This window comes from Eleutherodactylus coqui, chromosome 3 (genome assembly GCF_035609145.1).
Source record: "Eleutherodactylus coqui strain aEleCoq1 chromosome 3, aEleCoq1.hap1, whole genome shotgun sequence".
Lineage (NCBI taxonomy): Eukaryota > Metazoa > Chordata > Amphibia > Anura > Eleutherodactylidae > Eleutherodactylus > Eleutherodactylus coqui.
This window is the reverse complement of record NC_089839.1, coordinates 302,186,369-302,205,472: the sequence shown is the minus strand read 5'-3', so window position 1 is coordinate 302,205,472 and position 19,104 is coordinate 302,186,369. Positions and strand designations below refer to the sequence as shown.

General features: G+C 45.5%; 1 protein-coding gene across 1 annotated transcript in view; it reads right to left on the bottom strand.

Moving 5' to 3' along the window:
• The window catches only part of MSH4 (mutS homolog 4), a 53,855-nt gene that overhangs the window by 24,335 nt on the left and 10,416 nt on the right, over positions 1 to 19,104 (bottom strand). Inside the window, exons 5-11 of the mRNA XM_066595018.1 lie at positions 13,557 to 13,672; positions 12,832 to 13,005; positions 9,917 to 10,089; positions 7,625 to 7,692; positions 3,463 to 3,537; positions 2,122 to 2,186; positions 1,717 to 1,886 (exon numbers count right to left, since the gene is read on the bottom strand). Of these exons, the coding sequence (XP_066451115.1) occupies positions 1,717 to 1,886; positions 2,122 to 2,186; positions 3,463 to 3,537; positions 7,625 to 7,692; positions 9,917 to 10,089; positions 12,832 to 13,005; positions 13,557 to 13,672 (841 nt within the window). The remainder of the gene's footprint in view (positions 1 to 1,716; positions 1,887 to 2,121; positions 2,187 to 3,462; positions 3,538 to 7,624; positions 7,693 to 9,916; positions 10,090 to 12,831; positions 13,006 to 13,556; positions 13,673 to 19,104) is intronic.

The following is a 19,104-nucleotide window of genomic DNA, read 5'->3' as shown; positions in this document are numbered from 1 at the left end:
AAAGATTCGGCTGCCGGCAGCGGGCTGGGAGCGGCTGAGGAGAGCGGGGAGGAACGGAGGGGAGATCTCTCTCTCCCCCCTGCTCACTGCCGCAACTCACCTGTCACCCGCGCCGGCAGCCGAACCTTTTCTCTCGAGCGGGGAGGTACTCGCTAAGGACAATGCTTGCTCGAGCAATTGCCCTTAGCGAGTATTGTCGCTCATCACTATTAAAAACGCATCACACAAAAATCCCAAAGCACAAACTAGCGATGCGTTTTTAACTTTAGAAAGTCCCACTGACAATCACATTTAAAAAAACGCAAGTGGGTAGGAGCCCTTAATGTGACTACATACTCTTGATACTGCTGGCACTGATTGTACAGTGCGACTGCAATGGGTAACACACCTTTGACAAGGGAAATAATAACGCCCAGATGTAAATTTATCTGTACATTTCCAGGAGGAAAAATACAGGGCGACTTAAAAAAATGCATACTCCCTTCAGTGGTGGTCATCTAGGCCCTTATTAAAATGCAAAGTAAATGATGGCAGCCATATGTAGTATTATGTTGTCTCTAGAGATGAGCGAGCATACTCGCTAAGGACAATTACTCGATCCAGCATTGTCCTTAGCGAGTACCTGCCCGCTCGGAAGAAAAGGTTTGGCTTCCGGCGCGGGTGAGAGGTGAGTTGCAGCAGTGAGCAGGGGGGAGCGGGGGGGAGAGGGAGAGAGAGATCTCCCCTCCGTTCCTCCCCGCTCTCCCCCTCCGCCGGCAGCCGAATCTTTGCTCCCGAGCGGGCAGGTATTCGCTAAGGGCAATGCTCGATCGAGTAATTGCCCTTAGCGAGTATGCTCGCTCATCTCTAGTTGTCTCTATAGAGGTCAGTAGTCTCTAAAGCCAGCATGTGGCGTCAGAAAATCAAATAAAAGGCGGAGGCACACTTGATTTTTAAGCAGCACAAGACCGTTTTGGGGTGACATTGGAAGTCTGAGAGTCTGTGAAGTACGGCAATAATGGCGACATAATTTTAGATTAGAAACACTAACACACTTTATGTGGATGAGCAATTTTACTTCCTGTAAGCTGGCGCACCACCACATAACCTCCGAGCCTCTCTCGATGACATTCTGCCAGGACGTCACATAGGATGAAGAGGTGCTGTCGAATTCCCGCCTTGTTCCCCTGACTTAACTCTCCCTTCGACTTCTACCCATGGGGAACCCTAAAGTATGCGGTATACTGTACCAAAGTACTCGCTGTACTACGTGAAGAAACTGAAATGTTGTGCAGAACAATCCCTGCAGACAACCAATGTTGTTCATGCAGTAGTTCGCCGAAACCAGAAGTGCCTGGATGCTAATGTGACTGCAGAAATCAAACATGACTTATAGCCATCCTGTGATGTCTGTATAAATCTAGTAATAAAGCTTTTTTGTAGATATTTTTCATGCTGTAGCGCGTATACATTTTTTTGGATATCCTGTAGAAAAATATCACATTGTAGAGTTCTAAAAAACATCATCCAGACTTATTACCGCATGCGGAGTACAAGTATTGACTACAAAAGGACATAATAGGAATACTGACAGATCCCCGTGAACGCCAGAGATTCATAAAGATGTGCAAGAAATCTGGTGTTATAATAATGTAATGGGTCCCGAAACAGAGACAAGAAAAAGCATAAAGAATAATGGAAAGTAAGAAGAAAGTGTTCTCAGGCTGAGATCAATACCAGCAATGTCGTCTACAATTTCTGCATAAGTCCTTCTGGCAATATCGAGGAACTCATTTATATTTGGCTTTACCGCGTAACACTTCTGAGTTCTCATGTTGAGGCATCCTCTGCTGTAGCGGATATCTTCATTAATAACGGTTTTAATCTTATCAAGTATGATGTCAAACCTGCAATAATACGTAACCAGGTTAGATTCCGCTGATCCCCCTTAGGCCAGGGCTACACGGTGCCATCTATCTGGGTGAGTCGCAGTACAATCAATGTCTCGTTATGGAACAAAGAGCAGTGTTCATGCATTACAGTAATAAACCTGTTGTGTCTGTATACGGCATGTTACTATAGTATGGCTATAGCGGACAATCTTATAGAGCTAATCTGGGAATTCCTGTGAGTGCCACTTACCTGGTATCATCTACTGATGAATAGTACGCCTGCAGTAGGGGGGTTTTGCATTTCTGCAGTACAGCCTATAACATATAAAAATAAAATGACCGTACATTAGATAATAAATGCTGAATAAATGACGATCGGCATTAGTTTTATCCAGTATATCATGAGCTATTAAATTAATAATCCCGTTCCAGCCAAGACCGGCCTTAAGGTGCTTTTAGATGGAATGAAAATGATCATTCAAAAAAAATGTTCGCTTTTCGACGGCATAAAAATCAGCGCTGGCTCGTTCACTGCAAACAAAACTGTTCAGTCCCTCTTAATTCGTTTATACAGTGAATATGAAAGACTGAATGAGCTAGCGGTAACCTCACTCACTCGTCTCATCTAAAAGTACCCATATGCTTTAGATAACTCTCAGCCAGAGCTTGGTTTGGTTGGCATCTATCTCTCCTGACCTCCTATACAACTCAAGGGCCAGGTTCACACAGGACGGATTTGCAGCGGAAATTCCGTGCAGAATTTCTGTGTGGCAAATCCACCCGCGGCTCCTAATTCCGGGATTAGCCAGCCATGTAGACGAGATTTAGCAAAAACCTCGTCCACAAGGGGCGGCCAATCTGTCCCGGTAATGCGGCGTGGAATTGACAGCTGCAGCATGTCATTTTTTTTTTTTGTTGCGGCTTCACTGTTCTCTATTGGAAGAGAAAGCCGCAACGGAATGTCGGCGGCTGAACCGCTCCAAAACCCGCAGTGAAATACCGTGGGTTTTGAAGCTGCAGCTCTACTGCAGAAATATCACGGCTTTTCAGTGTGGCCAAGTCGCGAGAGATTTCCATCCCGTGGGAACCCAGTTTAGAGGCGGCTTATCACTCCAAGAACAAAAGGATTTCAAGTAAGCTGAAATCCAACTGCTGATTTTTTATCTCCCCAACATCAGCTATCAGGCAAAACTTGGAAGGCTGCAAACACATTAATGGTTCGTCGATCATGCCAAAATCGGCTGATTCGGACGATATTCATCTAATGTGTGGGACCAGTTTTACACTAAAGCTGGCCAATTATATGAGACAGCTGCCCACCCGGACTTCCCTATGTTCAGCTGAGCATCAATGTTTTTTTTAGTGGAAAGAGGGGAAGAAGTCAGTCAGACACCTCTGGCAATGGATGGGGCATCTTAAAATTCAACAAGCCCGATCCTTCTCTCTTTGACACTCTTACTGCTATTCATGTTCGACTTAGTTCAATCTGGTAGAAATCAATGGCTTCTGCCAAATTTGATCTAATGTGTATGGCCGGTTTACATTTTGGTAAAAGTGTTACAAATGCAGTTAAGGACAATGAAAACATTACCTTTAAAGGCTCCACAAGTTCAAGAGTATGCTTGAGTGAAATTAAATAGGTTATCTTGGTATCTGCGGCTTTTTCCTGTTAAATACAGTAAATAATTATGTCAGCTCAATTAAAGAGCATCAGCGGAGTCGTTATTACAATCTATAGAGGTACGTCAAAGCAAAGACGACCCAATTATAAGAAGGGAAATAACAATAAGGCTATGAGCATGCTGCTGTCAGGGAGTCCCATCTCCAATCAAAGCCTCCATTGGCAGTCCTGTCAAAAAGACCGAAAGCATATTGGAACCTGACAGACCCCAATGGAAGTCAACTGCAGGAGCCAGTGATAGCCATCATGCAACAGATCTGGTTTTGCAGTGTGGTGTCCATTATAAATGCAAACTACAAGGTATGTGTGAAGCGGCCTGAGAAGAGTTAGTACACATAAACCCTCATATTGCCAAAGGAAACATGGTGCATACAATAGAAACTACTGCAAGTACAGAATTTTGCTTCTACTGCTGGGATATACCATCACATGATCGGTGGGGTTCCAACTTTTTAGGCCCTTACTGATCATAAAGTGATGACCTATACTAGAAATATGCCATCATTTTATATAATGGAAACACGAAGGGCTTGGTCACATGGGCGCATCCGGGCATCGATGCGTTCGTCTTCCTGCAGGATAAGACGGCGGCACTGCAGGTACGGACAATTCTCAGCACCGCCGGCAGAAAGAACACACGACCGGCTCTATTGTCCGTCATGTGTTTTCTTCCGGCGCTGCGGAGAGTCGTCCACACTGCAGGTGCAGCCGTCTTCTTCGTGCAGGAAGACGGGTGAATCGTGGCCCGGAGGTGCCCGTGTGATTAAGCCCTAAGGGTATGTTCCACATGGAGAATCCGCAGTATTTACAGTACCAGCCACATGGTTGAGATTTTAACATAATATCTTAATGAAATCTACAGCAGAATTAACCCGCAGTTGGGATTTTAATTCCAGAGTGTGTCCATTTATACTGCAGATCCACACAAAAACAATTTGATTTTGATGCAAATTTTGGTGCAGATGTATAATGGGTGAACATACTGCTTTAAATATAAGCCCTTCCCTAAGAATCATCTCTGATGATCTCACATCTCCGCCGCTGTCGGGGCTTGGCGCCTTTTCTTTGCTTGGTCCCCGACAGTGTAGTGAAGTTCTTTCAGCACCCGGGGATTTTAAATTCCTGCCTGCTGAAAGAGCTTCAGAGCAGTGCAGGGGGACCAAGTGGCTAGACGCGCCTGAGCCCAACAGTAGCGGTGAGGTGAGTATATATATTTTTTTATTTTTTACACAAGCCAGGGATGATTTTCAGGAATTGTATTTAAAGCCCTTTCCCCCAAATCACTGCAGGGGTTGCCGTGAGCCCATTGCTTTCAATGGGGCCACCGGCAGCAGCGGTGTCCCCATTGAAAGCAATGGGCACTGACCTGCATTCACCTGCGTTTTGGCACATCCATGGATGCGTGGATTTGTGCGCGCAAATGCACACTTGTCTTAACAAGGCCTTAAGCCTCCAGCTTCAACAGGGCAAGCAACGTGTAAAAAAAAAATCTTTAGCGTGGACATCGACTCCATGTAAAGTAATCCTCTTTATTGACGTTTCTTTAAAACAGAGACATGACAAACTCCAAAGTGCCAGACGCGTTTCAGCTGCAAAGTTGGTAGCTGTGAAGCATGTCAGGCACTTTGGAGTTTGTCATGTCTCTGTTTTAACCCTTTAGTGACGGAGCTTTTTTGCTTTTTTTTCTATTTTCGTTTTTTCCTCCTCCCTTTTAAAAAATCATAACTCCTTCATTTATCCATCGCCGTCGCTGTATGGGGGCTTGTTGTTTTTTGCGGGACGAGTTGTATTTTTGAATGGAGCTATTTAATGTACCATATAATGTACTGAAAAACTTTTAAAAAATTTCTAAAAAAGTGGAGAGAAATGGAAAAAAAACCACATTCCACCATCTCTCGGTGCGTCTTGTTTCCACGGCGCACTAACTGCAACAAAAATGACCTGATAACTTTATTCTATGGGTCAGTACGATTACTGCAATACCAAACTTACAAAGTTTTTTTGGCTGTACTACTTGTATTTTTTTAAAGATATTTAATTTTTTAAAATCATTTGCTGTCTCCATTTTCTGCGCACAATAACCTTTTTATTTTTCTGTCGACATAGTTGTGTAAAAGCTCATCGCTCGGGGGATTTAAATGCGGCTGTCAAAATTGACAGCCGCATTTAAAGGGTTAATAGCCGCGATCGGCTGTGCGGTCGATTGCAGCTATTGCCTGCGGGTGTTGGCTGTAATAAACAGCTGATGCCCGCACTGTATGGAAGGAGATAGCGGCGCTATCTCCCTCCATACACGTCCTGCAATGGCAAGACGTAAAAAAGACTATTGGGCTGTCACTAAGGGGTTAAAGAAACATCAATAAAGAGGATTAATACACATGAAGCCGTGTAATATCATCTGTAACACATCCGTATTATGAAAAAAAAGTTAGCACAGTGTCACCAGTAGAGCAAAATCTGATTTTTCCAGCAAGAGAAACCAAGTCATCTTGTAGATATGATAACATGTATTTGTTAGCCAGTAAAAGGTCTCACATCTTTAAGATGACTTGGTTTCTCTTACTGAGAACAATCACATCCGTATTACAGATGTTACAATATGCTCTTCTGAAACCGGCCTAAGAATGCAATTTATGGTGTTTCGGAGCATATTGCCAGTTTACGAGTTCTTTTAGGCTAACTGCACACAGCACAGAATGTCCGCTGTGAATCCGCACTAAAAGTTCTGCACTAAAATCTGAAATGACATTTAACCCTTTCCAATCCACTGTCTGACGTCTTCAGACATTATGATTTAAGGCTGTACAGCTCCGATGTTGGAAGACGTCCGTCGGGGTTCTCTTACTGTATATTGCCAGCCTCTCTGCTGCCGGAGCCTATCCAACGTGTCACCTCATGCAGTACTGGCTTTAGCCAGCATATAGCGCCGTTCTATAACAGCAGAAAAAGAGTAAGCCCCCTAGGAAAACCAGGATACAAATTGGATTGGAAAGGGTTAACTCATTACACTGATGGAGATTTGAAAGTCCATAACATAGCTCAAATCCATACAATGGTTTTTCCACTATTAGGAAATGAGATTTGTTAGAACCCCACCCACTAACATTGTACCGTACTTAGTTGCAGAATGGTGGTTCAGATTTCGCAAATGAAATTCCTCCAATCACATGTATTGTGAGAAACAATTACCCATAAGTGGTAAGTGATGATGGAGCTGCCAATTCTCTTACATGGAACGAGGAGCTTCCAGGTAAATGAACATACAGTACATGGCAATCCATACTGAAAGCAAGTGAGCGCACAAGCAGCCTCTCGACTAGCAGGTAAAACGACTTGAGGTAAACAAAGTGTTACCTTTCAGGAAGGTAGTAGTTAACCTGACACTAATGGTTAACTATTAAAACCTCCACCTGTAAGTTGCAGCAAAATAAAGCCACGCACATATTACAGTAAGGCCCCCTGTCCACGGCAGTGATTTCAGCGAATCACGCCGTCTGAAGCTTTCCATAACATTACTGTGGAAAGCGCCGCCTCCCTGACCACGAGCGGAGAATCGTAAGCGGACAGGCATCCGTGCGCTTTCAGATGCGAGTAGTGCCCGAGTCGCTTGAGTACAACTCGCACACATGGCACGTGTGCACCTAGCCTAATGATGAGATTTCATGCATGAGAGACAAAATTCAGTGTGGTGCCCTTGCTAAAGGCCCATTTACACCAGCTGATGATCGCTAGAAAAAAAAATTAAAAAATTGCTAATCGGCGATCGTATTAAGCGATAATCGGTGCGTGTAAATGTGCGCCCATCGCGTGCTTTACGGGCACTGCTAGCTGATCATTAAATTCAGCTCAAGCTATTAACTGCATTCAGAGAAGGCTTTATTTGCATACCTAATTGGTACTTAAGCAGCTACTTAAAGTTTATGCAAAATGATCGCTCAAAGCGGTCACTTAAACTGTCCTTTGAGCGATCATCTGCTGGTGTAAATGGGCCTCAAGTCCCAAGGCATTTCCCTAACCATAGCATCCCTCCAGTTGTGGTAGATAGCACCATACAGCTCATCTATATACATACCGTGTCCTGCTTTGGAATCTGTATGAGGTTAGAAAGAAGCTGTTCTGTGTCCAAAAACTTCGGAAGAACTAGATAAAAATAAAATTATGTATATTGTTAAAGAATATTTAGATATTCTTAAAAATGTTGCAATGACTGAAGTTATTGAAATTATCCTCATTTGGAACGGTAAAACTGTTACTTTGTGAGTATTTCCGGTTACATAAAGCTGCTCTGCTACTTCAGTAAGGGTAAGTTCACATGCTGAGGATTATCTGCCATGGATCCTCTGCAGCTAACCAGTGGGGAAGATCTGCAGCATTTCTGAACTGTGTGAACATACCTTGAGGGCTGTTTCAGATGACCGTATATGGGCCGAGTGTTCATGTCGGCCGATAGATGGAGTCTCTCTTTGCAGGGGGAGGAGGCTGGAAGAGCCGGGAGCAATGCTCTGAGCTCCCACCTCCTCTGTACCCCCTCTCCGCCCCTCTGCACTATTTGCAATGAGAGGTGGGATGGGGTGGGGCTAAGTTCCCTGCCCCTGTCCAGCCTCCCCTCATTGAAAATAGTGCAGAGGGGCGGGAGCTCACAGCACTGCTCCCGGCTCTTCCAGCCTCCTCCCCCTGCAGAGAGGGATGCCGTATATCAGCTGGAGTGAATACGCGGCCCATATACGGTCATCTGAATAGGCCCTGATTTTCTATTCTCTACAAAACTAAGTGAACCTGGAATAACTGAGGCATGATCAAAACGGTTTGTGCACCAATTATCCCAAGAGTAAACACATTCACAATGTGACTGTATCTCCACTGAAGAATAATAATGGTTGTGCCTCCGGTAGCAGTGAAGTACGTGTCGCTGTCATTGTGCACAGTGCAGTCTGAGGCATTTGTGTCCTCACATGTAATGTGTCGCTCCAGGCATAGAATGTGTCTCGCCGATCAGACGTTGCTGAGACACACAATTGCACCCTGGGTGGCACATTTGCCAAGGGAACCATCTGACACATAGTGAGTATTGTGCATGGGACCTATTCATTAGATTAGGTGGGAGGGGTACACCTGGAGGGACAGTTTAATGACATAGCTTTGTACCTGTAATGTTAAGTACTGACTAACACTATACAACTTGTTAAAGGGGTTGTCCAAGGGCTCACTCTGATCATGTCACAACGTCAGCCCTCTCTATCAAGCTCCACACATGCTGCGGTCTCTATTGGCCACGGCATCTAAGGGGTTTAATGGCCAGGATTAGAGGTAACTCTGATGGCACAGGTACAACTAATGACCCTTTTACACGGGACAATTAGTGTTCAGAGTCGTTCAGATTCCTGCACCTACAAGAAACCAAAGGATAATCATGCAGAAGACTGAACTACGTGCCGTTCTGTGTAAACAGCAGTCGTTCACTTTTGAGAGTCTGTCTGCTTACTGTGAATGGAGGTTGGAGGGGGAGAAACTATGGCCCGCTGAGCCTCCATGCCGGCAGCGCTATGAGCGATGCCAATGATACTTACCCCTGTGTCTAATAGCACAGGAGCAAGCATCACTGGGACGAGCGGTCGGGCTTTAGTCCAACAACTGGTCCCGTATATAAGGACTATAAGAACAGCACAATTAGGAGATAATGCTATGTCCGCCTTCAAAAGACACAGTGGGAATGAGATTTAATTTCTGCTATGTTTGCGTTTATTAAAAATGGTGCCTATTCACTTCAATATATTTAGGAAGTCCACTGCCGAATGGAGATGGACATAACTTTCCAATCATGCCAAGTACAAATGATTTATGAAGTCTCTCCAACAGAGGTACAACTTGTCAGTGTGCAGTAGCATCTTTCATATTCACCAGGTCAACATCTTGTTATGGCCAATGGCACACGGTCATAATGTGAGTTGAGCCCAAGAAACTCAGGCGCAACTTGCATCGCACAGCAAATGGTCACCCATTTGTGTGCTGTCTGATATTCATAGACACTGCACATTCCTGGACATTGCATGTTCTATTCTCATTCATGGAAACTGATGGGACATACCATGAATTTTTATGTGGACCATCAGTCTGAGAAAAATTATGCATGTGAATAGCCTATAATGTGTCTGTGTGCTGACCATGAAAATACGGCTTTAGGAAAATGGTGCAAACTACACTGAAAAATCCAACAACGTACCTGAGATCAGCAAATCTTCGTCAATGGCTTTAAGGCTAACAGCATCCCAAATCTTAACCCACCTGGCAAAGTATCCATACCTTACACATTTCATTCTATGGGCAAAACTTATAGCAAAAATATTTTTATAAAGAAATGATATACCTGACTGCAGACTGAAGAACAGTTCCTCATCTTCCAGTAACTCTTGGATGCAATCCAGTCTTGTGCTGATGGTGTCCAGATCAATTAGAGGCTCCAAGATATTTGCTCTGAGTCTTCGGCTTCCCCCAGGAGTTTTAGTGTTATTTAGGACCCCGAAAAGGGTGTGATTATTTCTGAAAAGTGAATGCACTGATCAATAAGTACATAGATATATATGTGGACTCACAAGCAAGGATCACATTCTATCTTCATCCGTGTAGTCGGAGCCAACTCTCGGACACTTTATGGATCAGCTCTCTCCACGTGGTTCTGCGTTGTACGGCTTCTTTCAGTTCGATCATTTGCATGTTGGGGTCGGCTTTGATAGTATCAACCAGCGCATTCTTAGGTGGCCAAATGATCTTTTGTGACTGACTCCTGCAAGTATTATCAAGGTTTCTAATGAAGTATCTCGCATTATGCGGCCAAAGTTTTGCTCTCCACTGAAAACTTTGGTTTGGTGCGGTCTAGGACTGTTTTGTTGGTGATCTTGGTGGTCCAAGGAGTTTGTAGGAGTTTCCTCCAGTATTAAAGTTCGAAGGCATCAATCTTCCTCCGGTCCATTTTTTTCAGTGTCCAACTTTCGCACTCGTAAATTGTGATTAGGAAGATGATTATTGACTATCCGGCATTTGATGCAATGCATATGTCTTTGTTTTTTCAGTTCTTACCCATACTTAACATTGCACTGCATCTTAGCACGACTGATCGTTTTATTTTGAGTCTTAATTCTCCATTGGGGTCGATTTTCGATCCGAGGTAGATGAAGTCTTGAACTGCTTCGATTTCTTCATCGTTAATTTTTATTTTTCCTATTCCTCACCGGCTCTGGTCATGATCTTAGTTTCCTTGATATTCAACTATTGGAAGCTTTTACAGTTCCTTCTTTAACTTTTAGTATCAGTTGTTCAAGATCTTCTTGACTTTCTGCCAACAAGGTTGTATCATCTGCAGATCTGAGATTGTTGACGTTTCTTCCTCCGATCTTGACTCCGACGTTGAATTTGTCTAAAGGTCCATTTAGAAAGGACGAATGTCGGGCAAACTATGTCCGACACTCGTCCCCGCACATACTCGTTGTTGTTGCACGTGAGCTAGTATCGCTGGCTTACAGCGGGGCGGCTGGAGAGATTTCTCTCCTTGCGCTCCCCCGCCCATCTCCATTGACTTAACATAGCGGCTGTTCAATACTGAATGGCTGCTATTTACACTGAATGATAATCGTTCAGCTCATCGTCCATCGTTTATGCTGCATAAATGATGGATGATGAGCTGAACAATGATTGTTCAGTGCAAAAATAGCAGCCATTCAGTATTGAACGGCCGCTATGTTAAGTCAACGGAGATGGGCGGGGGAGCGCGAGGAGAGAAATCTCCTGCAACCTCCCTAGCCCCCTGCTGGCCGCTCTGTGAGCGTGCACACGATACTCGCTCCCATGCAACAGCACGGAAGCGAGTGTATGCGGGGGCGTGTGTCGGGCATCGTTTGCCTGACATTCGTCCCATCTAAATGGGCCTTAAATTGCATTTTCTAAAGATCGCCTCTGCATACAGGTTGAACAATGCAAGGGATAAGATACAGCCTTGGCGTACGCCTTTCCCAATACTGTTGGAGGTCCTGACCGTAGCCTCTTGGTTCGAATATGATGGCTATATGAGTTGCCCTAGGGCTCTACATGCCTCAACAATTTGAATAAATAAATCCCTAAGTGACTTGCATCAATGAAATGCGGTTTTCCACAAAACAGGATTTTTGTTGTGTGACTTTGGACACTTTGGAACAAAACAAGATTTTTGGAGTGAATGTTTTATAGGTATTTCAGTGACTTTGGCTATAAGATGTTGCTAACGATACAGTAGGTGTCATGAGAAGTACATAACCACTGGTCTCAATTTCTTCAGAAAATGGATATAAGTGACTTAGGAAATCACCTCTTCATTTAGAGAAGGAAACTTCAGATATTTGTAATAGTTATACAAGTTTTTTTAATAGTTACTTCTGTATATAGTCACTATGAGATACAGTCCGACGTCTTCTTGTACCATAACTTGTAGTTAAAGGGAATCTGTCACCAGGTTTATGATCGTTCGTCTAACAATTGGTTTCACTGTCTCCCCCATACACACTCATTTGTTTAGGGAGGTAAGCCGCAGCCAGACAGCTCTGGAGGTGGCTTATCTCTTGGGGAACAAAGGTATCAGGTGTTGAAATTAAACATTCCTGATCCCTCTTTTCCTCAACATCATCTGTCAGAGGAAACTGAGTTGACCCCATACACGCCAGAGAGTTGCCCATGCCCCCGTATTTTTAGTCCATGTTTTGCAGACCATAATACAGAGCTGATGTAAGTCTATTAATCCATTTACATGGGTGCTTCACAGCTGTGTTTTAAAGTAGCATGCACTACTTTTTTTCTCTTTTTATGAAAAATATTCCTATTCTAGTCTATGGAAAGTGATTAAAAGATGGTTGTATCCGTACTGCATCAGTATTCGATCTATATTTGCATTCATTAGTATTATTTTCTATTTGGATTAAATACTGATGAAGTATGGATGCATTTTCACCTTCAATATAACATGTCCATATTGTAGATCCATATTATTGATGTGTGTTACAATACGTTCATACTAAACTGGCCTAATCAAAATATATTGTAATATATTATATGTCAGGAGATACGGTATTTCTTGGAGGACTTTTTCTTTAAACTCTGTATTTTGCTGACCCTCTGTTATTCCTCCTGGAAATTTATGAATGAATAGACAACTGGATGTTACCATTCCTCTTGGCAATGTTTCCTGTTCCTTTACACTCTGACACAGTGTAACATATAAGTCATGTCATTTTCATGTTTTACCAGCTGTGGTCCCACCTGGAATCTCTGTTGTTCACCAGGAGTTCCAGGTTCTGAGCAGACGCAGAATCGATCATCGCTGTCTGTTCACTCCCTTGAAATCGAATCTTCAGCGATTTTGGAGCAAAAACTATATTCTGAATAAACTCCACATATTTCACCAAAGCTGCAACTGCTGCCAGACAATAGTACCTGCAAGAAAAAGGTTACAATACGCAATGCTACATCTATCTTTGTTATTGATTCATTGTTATTGATCACTTTAGATAATGTAGCATACCGTGTTTCCCTGATAGTCCTACCCTGATAGTAAGACCTACTGGGTTTTCATGGGAGGATTGAGATATAAGGCATCCCCTGAAAATAAGACCTAGTTTAATATGCCCCCTCCAAAGAAAAAAATCAATACTCACCTGGTCTGTGGCGTCCTGATGGTCTCTGGCGGTGCTGCGGCAAACTGCTGAGTCCTCCCCATCTCCTATCTCAGCTTCTGCTGGTGACAGGGCTTTGAATACCTTGCCTCCAGCAAAGCTGTGTTACATTAATTTTTGCCCTAAAAGGGCACACTGTCTTATTTTTTGGTCTGGACGATGGGTGACAACCTGTAATCCTAATTTTAATTTAATTATCTGCTTATTTCTGATGTGGGTTTTCATTGACATCCAAGTTGTGACGCAGATTATTGCTCATGTGAACGGGGGTCTTTCAAAACCTCATTTAAAAGGCAATGTAATAATACCTACTTAGACTTCGTTTCCATTAATACTGTGCTGAATTCTGGGACACATAATTGTTCTATGTATTCCAGGCCTTTTGTTTCATTGAAATACTTCCGCGGTACAGTGGTGAAGGAGACGCCCTGCAAGTCACAAAATATGATGTTATTACAATAGAAATGTATCTGACACAAAACGTGGTAGTGCACTCAGATTATTGGTGTTTGGGATTTTTGCCCTAAATCCTGGACACTGGACTGCACCCGTGCTGCTTAAAACGGTATTCATGAGTTTATTTATTTATTCTACCCTGTTTCCCTGAAAATAAGACATTCCCTGAAAATAAGACATAGTATGATTTCCCAGAATTTTTGAGGATGCAAAATGATTTTTCAGGCTTTTTGAGGATGCTTGAAATATAAGCCCTACTCCAAAATTAAGCCCTGCTAACAGTTAATTAAAAAAGGCAATTTAAATAGTGTCCAGGCAGCTATACATGTAAAAAAGTTAAACCTTTTTGAACAAAAATTAATATAAGACACTATCTTATTTTCGGGGGAAACATGGTATTGATGATGCAGCTTCCACTGAACTCAATGGGAGCTGTGCTACAGTACCAACCTGGGCCCCCGTGCTTCGGTCAGCTCATTGTGTTTCCCGCACTGACTGCAGTGACAGCAGCCTCGGGAATCAGCTGATCAGCAGAGATCCAAGCAGCGGGTCCCCGCTGCTCATCTACTGATGATCTGTCAGTCATCAATAGAGAAAAACAGATATTTTTGGTATAACTTACAGTAAAATCTCTTTCTCGTCACGTTCATTGGGGGCCACAACCAAGACCATGGGATATAGCCACTGCCCTAGGAGGCGACGCTAAGCAAAAAGGTGTTAGCTCCTCCCCCTGGCTATATCCCCCCTGCAGGCACTCAGCTAATTAGTCTGTCTGCAAGCAGTAGGAAGCCAGTGGGAGTACGATTATACAGATTATGTTTTATACATACCAAAATACATACTTTGGCATAATTCTCTGCCAAACAATGACCGAAGAACAGAAAGTTCCAGCAACCGCTTAAATAAACAAGGGGTGGGTGCTGTGGCCCCCAATGAACGTGACGAGAAAGAGATTTTACGGTAAGTTATACCAAAAATATCTGTTTCTCGTCCGTATCATTGGGGGCCACAGCCTAGACCATGGGACGTCCACAAGCAGTCTCGAAAATATATATATCTTGGGTGGGCATTTACAGTTTGATCGTGTGGTCAAAGGACCGCCGCCTGCGAGATCTTCCGGCCGAGCGTGGCGTCCGATGATGCAGATATGTGGACCTTATAGAATTTTGAAAACGTATGTAAGGAAGTCCAGGTGGCTGCCTTACACACCTGAAGCGCCGAGGCTCCGTGCCGGACCGCCCAGGAGGCCCCTACCGTCCCTGTGGAGTGGGCCGTAACCCGAAATGGTGGCGTGCGTCCTGAGGTGCAATAAGCCTCCGTTATCAAGGACCTTATCCACTTAGATAGGGTGACCTTTGAGGCTGCCGAGCCCCTCCGGGCCCCCTCTGGAATCACGAAGAGGGTGTCAGTTTTACGGAATTCTTTGGTTCTTTTTACATAAATCTTCAACGCCCTCACCAAGTCCAGGTGGTGCAGCGTTTTTTCCCTTGTGTGTACTGGCGTTGGACAGAAAGAAGGCAAGACAATTTCTTCGTTGATGTGAAACTCCGAGACTACTTTCGGTAGAAACTCTGGTGATGGTCTCAGCACCACTTTATCTTGGTGGAAAGTCATATAGGGGGTCTGTATAGACAAGGCCGCCAGCTTCGAGACCCTACGAATAGAGGTGATAGCGACAAGGAATACTACCTTCCAGGTCAGTAGTCGCATAGGAATCTCCTTCAGCGGCTCAAATGGTTGGTCTGTCATAGCCTCCAACACGAGATTAAGATCCCATGCTTGAACCGGGGGTTTCAACGGGGGTGTCGTATGGGCGACTCCCTGAAGGAATGTACGCACAGCCATTCTGTTTGCGATTGGCCTCTGAAACAGCACCGTCAGTGCTGACACCTGCCCCCTTAGCGAGCCTACCCTTAATCCTATTTCGAGACCCGATTGTAAGAATGCCAGTATTCTGGCTACTGAAAATTGCATCGGCTGCACTCGCCGCTCCTCACACCAGGTGAAGCAACGCTTCCAGACTCTGTAATAAATAGCCGACGAGGCTGGTTTCCTGGCCCGTATCATTGTCTGAACCACCTTCTCCGAGTAACCTTTTCTTCTTAACACCTCGGTTTCAACGGCCAGGCCGTCAGATGTAGAGGCCTGGAATCCAGGTGTAGTAAGGGCCCTTGGGATAGCAGGACTCTTCGATCCGGTAGGTGCCATGGTGTGTCGGTCAACATTTCTATGATGGCCGCGTACCAGCTTCTTCTTGGCCAATCTGGCGCTATTAATATCGCTGGTTGCCCTTCCTGTCTGATTTTCCACAGGATTTTTGGTATGAGGGGGATTGGTGGAAATACGTACAGGAGTTTGTATCCTCCCCACGGAATGGTCAGTGCGTCCGTTGCTGCCGCTTGCGGATCCCGTGCTCGGGCCACAAATGGAAGAATTTTGTAATTCAGTCTGGACGCCATGAGGTTCACGTCCAGTGTACCCCATTTCCGACATATTGTCCGGAATACTTCTGGGTGCAACCCCCATTCACCGGGATCCACCGTTTCCCGACTTAGGTAATCTGCCACCCAGTTGTCTACTCCGGGAATGTAGACTGCTGATATTGAGCTCAGATGATTCTCCGCCCACGTCAGTATGCAAGCTACTTCGTTCATTACTGACGCGCTCCGTGTGCCCCCTTGATGGTTGACATAAGCCACCGCTGTGGTGTTGTCCGTCTGGATGCGCACATCCTTCTTTTTGAGACTGGACCTGAAGTGCCGGAGAGTTAGGTAAATGGCCCGTAATTCTAGGATGTTGATGTGCAACCTTGTTTCTTTCTGAGACCAAACTCCCTGAACTGACTGGCCTCCCAGTGTTCCGCCCCAGCCTGAGTGGCTGGCGTCCGTCGTCAATACTACCCATTGTTTTGGGCCCAGAGGCCGTCCCGCCTGAAGCCTCCCTGGTTTCAACCACCACTTCAACGCATCCTGGACTTGAGGGGTTATCCGGATTCGTTGTTCCAGAGTCAGTGTAGACCTGTTCCAGCGGGACAATATCAGATGTTGTAGCATCCTTGACCGGAATTGGGCAAAGGGGACCGCCTCGAAGGCTGCTACCATCTGGCCCAGAATACTCACAGTGTCTGATGGTTAGCGTTCTCTTCTGTATTAGAGACCGAACACCGTGTAGAAGCTTGTCTACCTTTGTTTGGGGTAGTAACACTCGGTGCTGGCTGGTGTCGAATATCATGCCTAAGAACTCCAACCGTTGTGCTGGTATTAGGCACGATTTTTCGCGGTTTATTATCCAGCCAAATTCTTCTAAAGTTTCCATCATGACACGTAGACTCCTGATGTTGCCGTCTCGTGACGGTGCTTTTACCAGCACATTGTCCAGGTATGGTATGGCCGCTATGCCCTTTGCATGGAGTAGTGCCATCACTGCTGCTAGTACTTTCGTAAAGACTCTTGGAGAAGTTGACAGGCCGAATGGCAGAGCCGTGAATTGAAAATACCTTCCCTGCGTCTCGAAACAAAGGAATTTTTGGTGTGCTTCCCGAATCGGATTACGAAGGTAAGCGTCCTTGATGTCTATTGAGGACAAGAATTCCCCCGGCTGCATGGAGGCTATCACGGATTTGATAGACTCCATCCGGAAATGTTTTGTTTTGATGAATTGATTCAGTCTCCTTAAATCCAGTACTGGCCTGACCCTGCCGTCTTTTTTGGGCACTAGAAAAAGATTTGAGTAGAACCCTTGCTTCTCTTGCGCCCCTGGCACTGGTTTTACAACTCCCTGTGCCAGAAGATTTTCTACTGCCAAATGTAGGTTGGCTACTCCTTCTGGGGTGGCAGGCACTCTGGACTTGCGAAACGAGTCGCGAATTTGATCGCGTACCCGGATGCCACAATCTCCTGCACCCACTTGTCGCTCACGCGACTCCACCATGTCTCCCAGAATTGGGAGAGCCTGCCCCCCACCCTGATGACACTGGGTGGGGGCGGTGCCTCATGCCGCGTTCTTTGATCCCGCCGCCTTAGATGTTCCAGGTCGGGATCGCCATGCTTGTCTCGTCTTGAAGGTTGGGCCCTTCTTTGCGTCTGTCGGGGTCCTCCTAGATTGGGACCACTGCCCTGACCCAGAACGGGACGAGAAACGCCGAAAGGACCTAAAAACGGTTTCCTCTTCAATGGGACTTTTTCCTTTCTTGTTGGAATTTGTGGCAATGACGTGCTTTTGCCGCCCGTGGCGTCCTTTATCAGGTCGTTTAATTTAGGCCCAAAGAGCCTATTTCCCTCAAATGGCAACTTTGTTAGGACCATCTTGGATGCTGAATCAGCTGACCAGTTCTTTAGCCAGAGGGTTCGTCTTGCCGCGACGGATGCGGCGGACGCTCGAGCCACGAACTTAGCTGCATCTAGCTCCGCTGCGCATATAAACTTGTTCGCTTGTATGATATTGTCTGTTGCTTCCAGTAGTTCACTAGGTGGGGCGCCTGCCACAATGTCTTTCCGCAGCTGTTTGGCCCAGGCTATGGACGCTTTACTGACCCATGCGGCCGCGAAAATCGGCTGCAGGGTGGTGCCCGTAGCCTGAAACACTGATTTTGTCAATGTATCCAGTTTTCTGTCTTGAGGATTAGCCAGAGTTGCCACTTCGGCTGTTGGCAACGCCGTGCCTCTAGATAGCCGTGACACCGGTGGATCGACTACCGGAGGTACCGCCCAACCCTTTTTCAGACTTCCTGGGAATGGATATGTAACTTCCCAAGTTTTCCCAGGTTGCCTAAATTTTTTGTCAGGGTTATGCCATTCTTTATTAAGGACGTCCGCGAGATCCTGATGGTCTGGAAAGACCTGTCGCGATCTCTTCTGCCGTCTAAACGACACCGTGGAAGGAGTCGTCTCTACTGGTTCCTCCGTTACTTGGAGGGTTTCTCTTACAGCTATTACTAGGCTGTCCATTAGGCTCGCCAGCCGCGAAACCTGTTCATCGTCCAGATCAGAAGCAGACGAGACCGCGGAGTGTTCGTCGTCTTCTGACCCACTGCTCTCGCCTGCTGTTTGGGCCGTATCCTGAGAAGCCCGAGAGCACGATGCTCGGGGGGAGTCATGTCGCGCCCGGGCCGGCCTTGCAGAATACCGAGACCGCGAAGAATGCCTTGACCTGTGGTAAGTATGGACGGACTCCCTGGACCCATGGGAACCATGAGAGTCTCTGGACCTCCTGGACTTGGAGGGTCTATACGACCTTCTGGCATGGCGAGATTTACGGGAAGTGTCCTCGCTGTGGGACCTCCTTTTACGTGCCCTCCCGCGCGCATATTCCGAAGAGGAACCTTCCGAGCTAGATTCTAACCGGCGTAAAATTGCCGCAGAAGATGTGGCCAGGCCGGAAACGGCAGCGGCCAGGGACCTCGCCC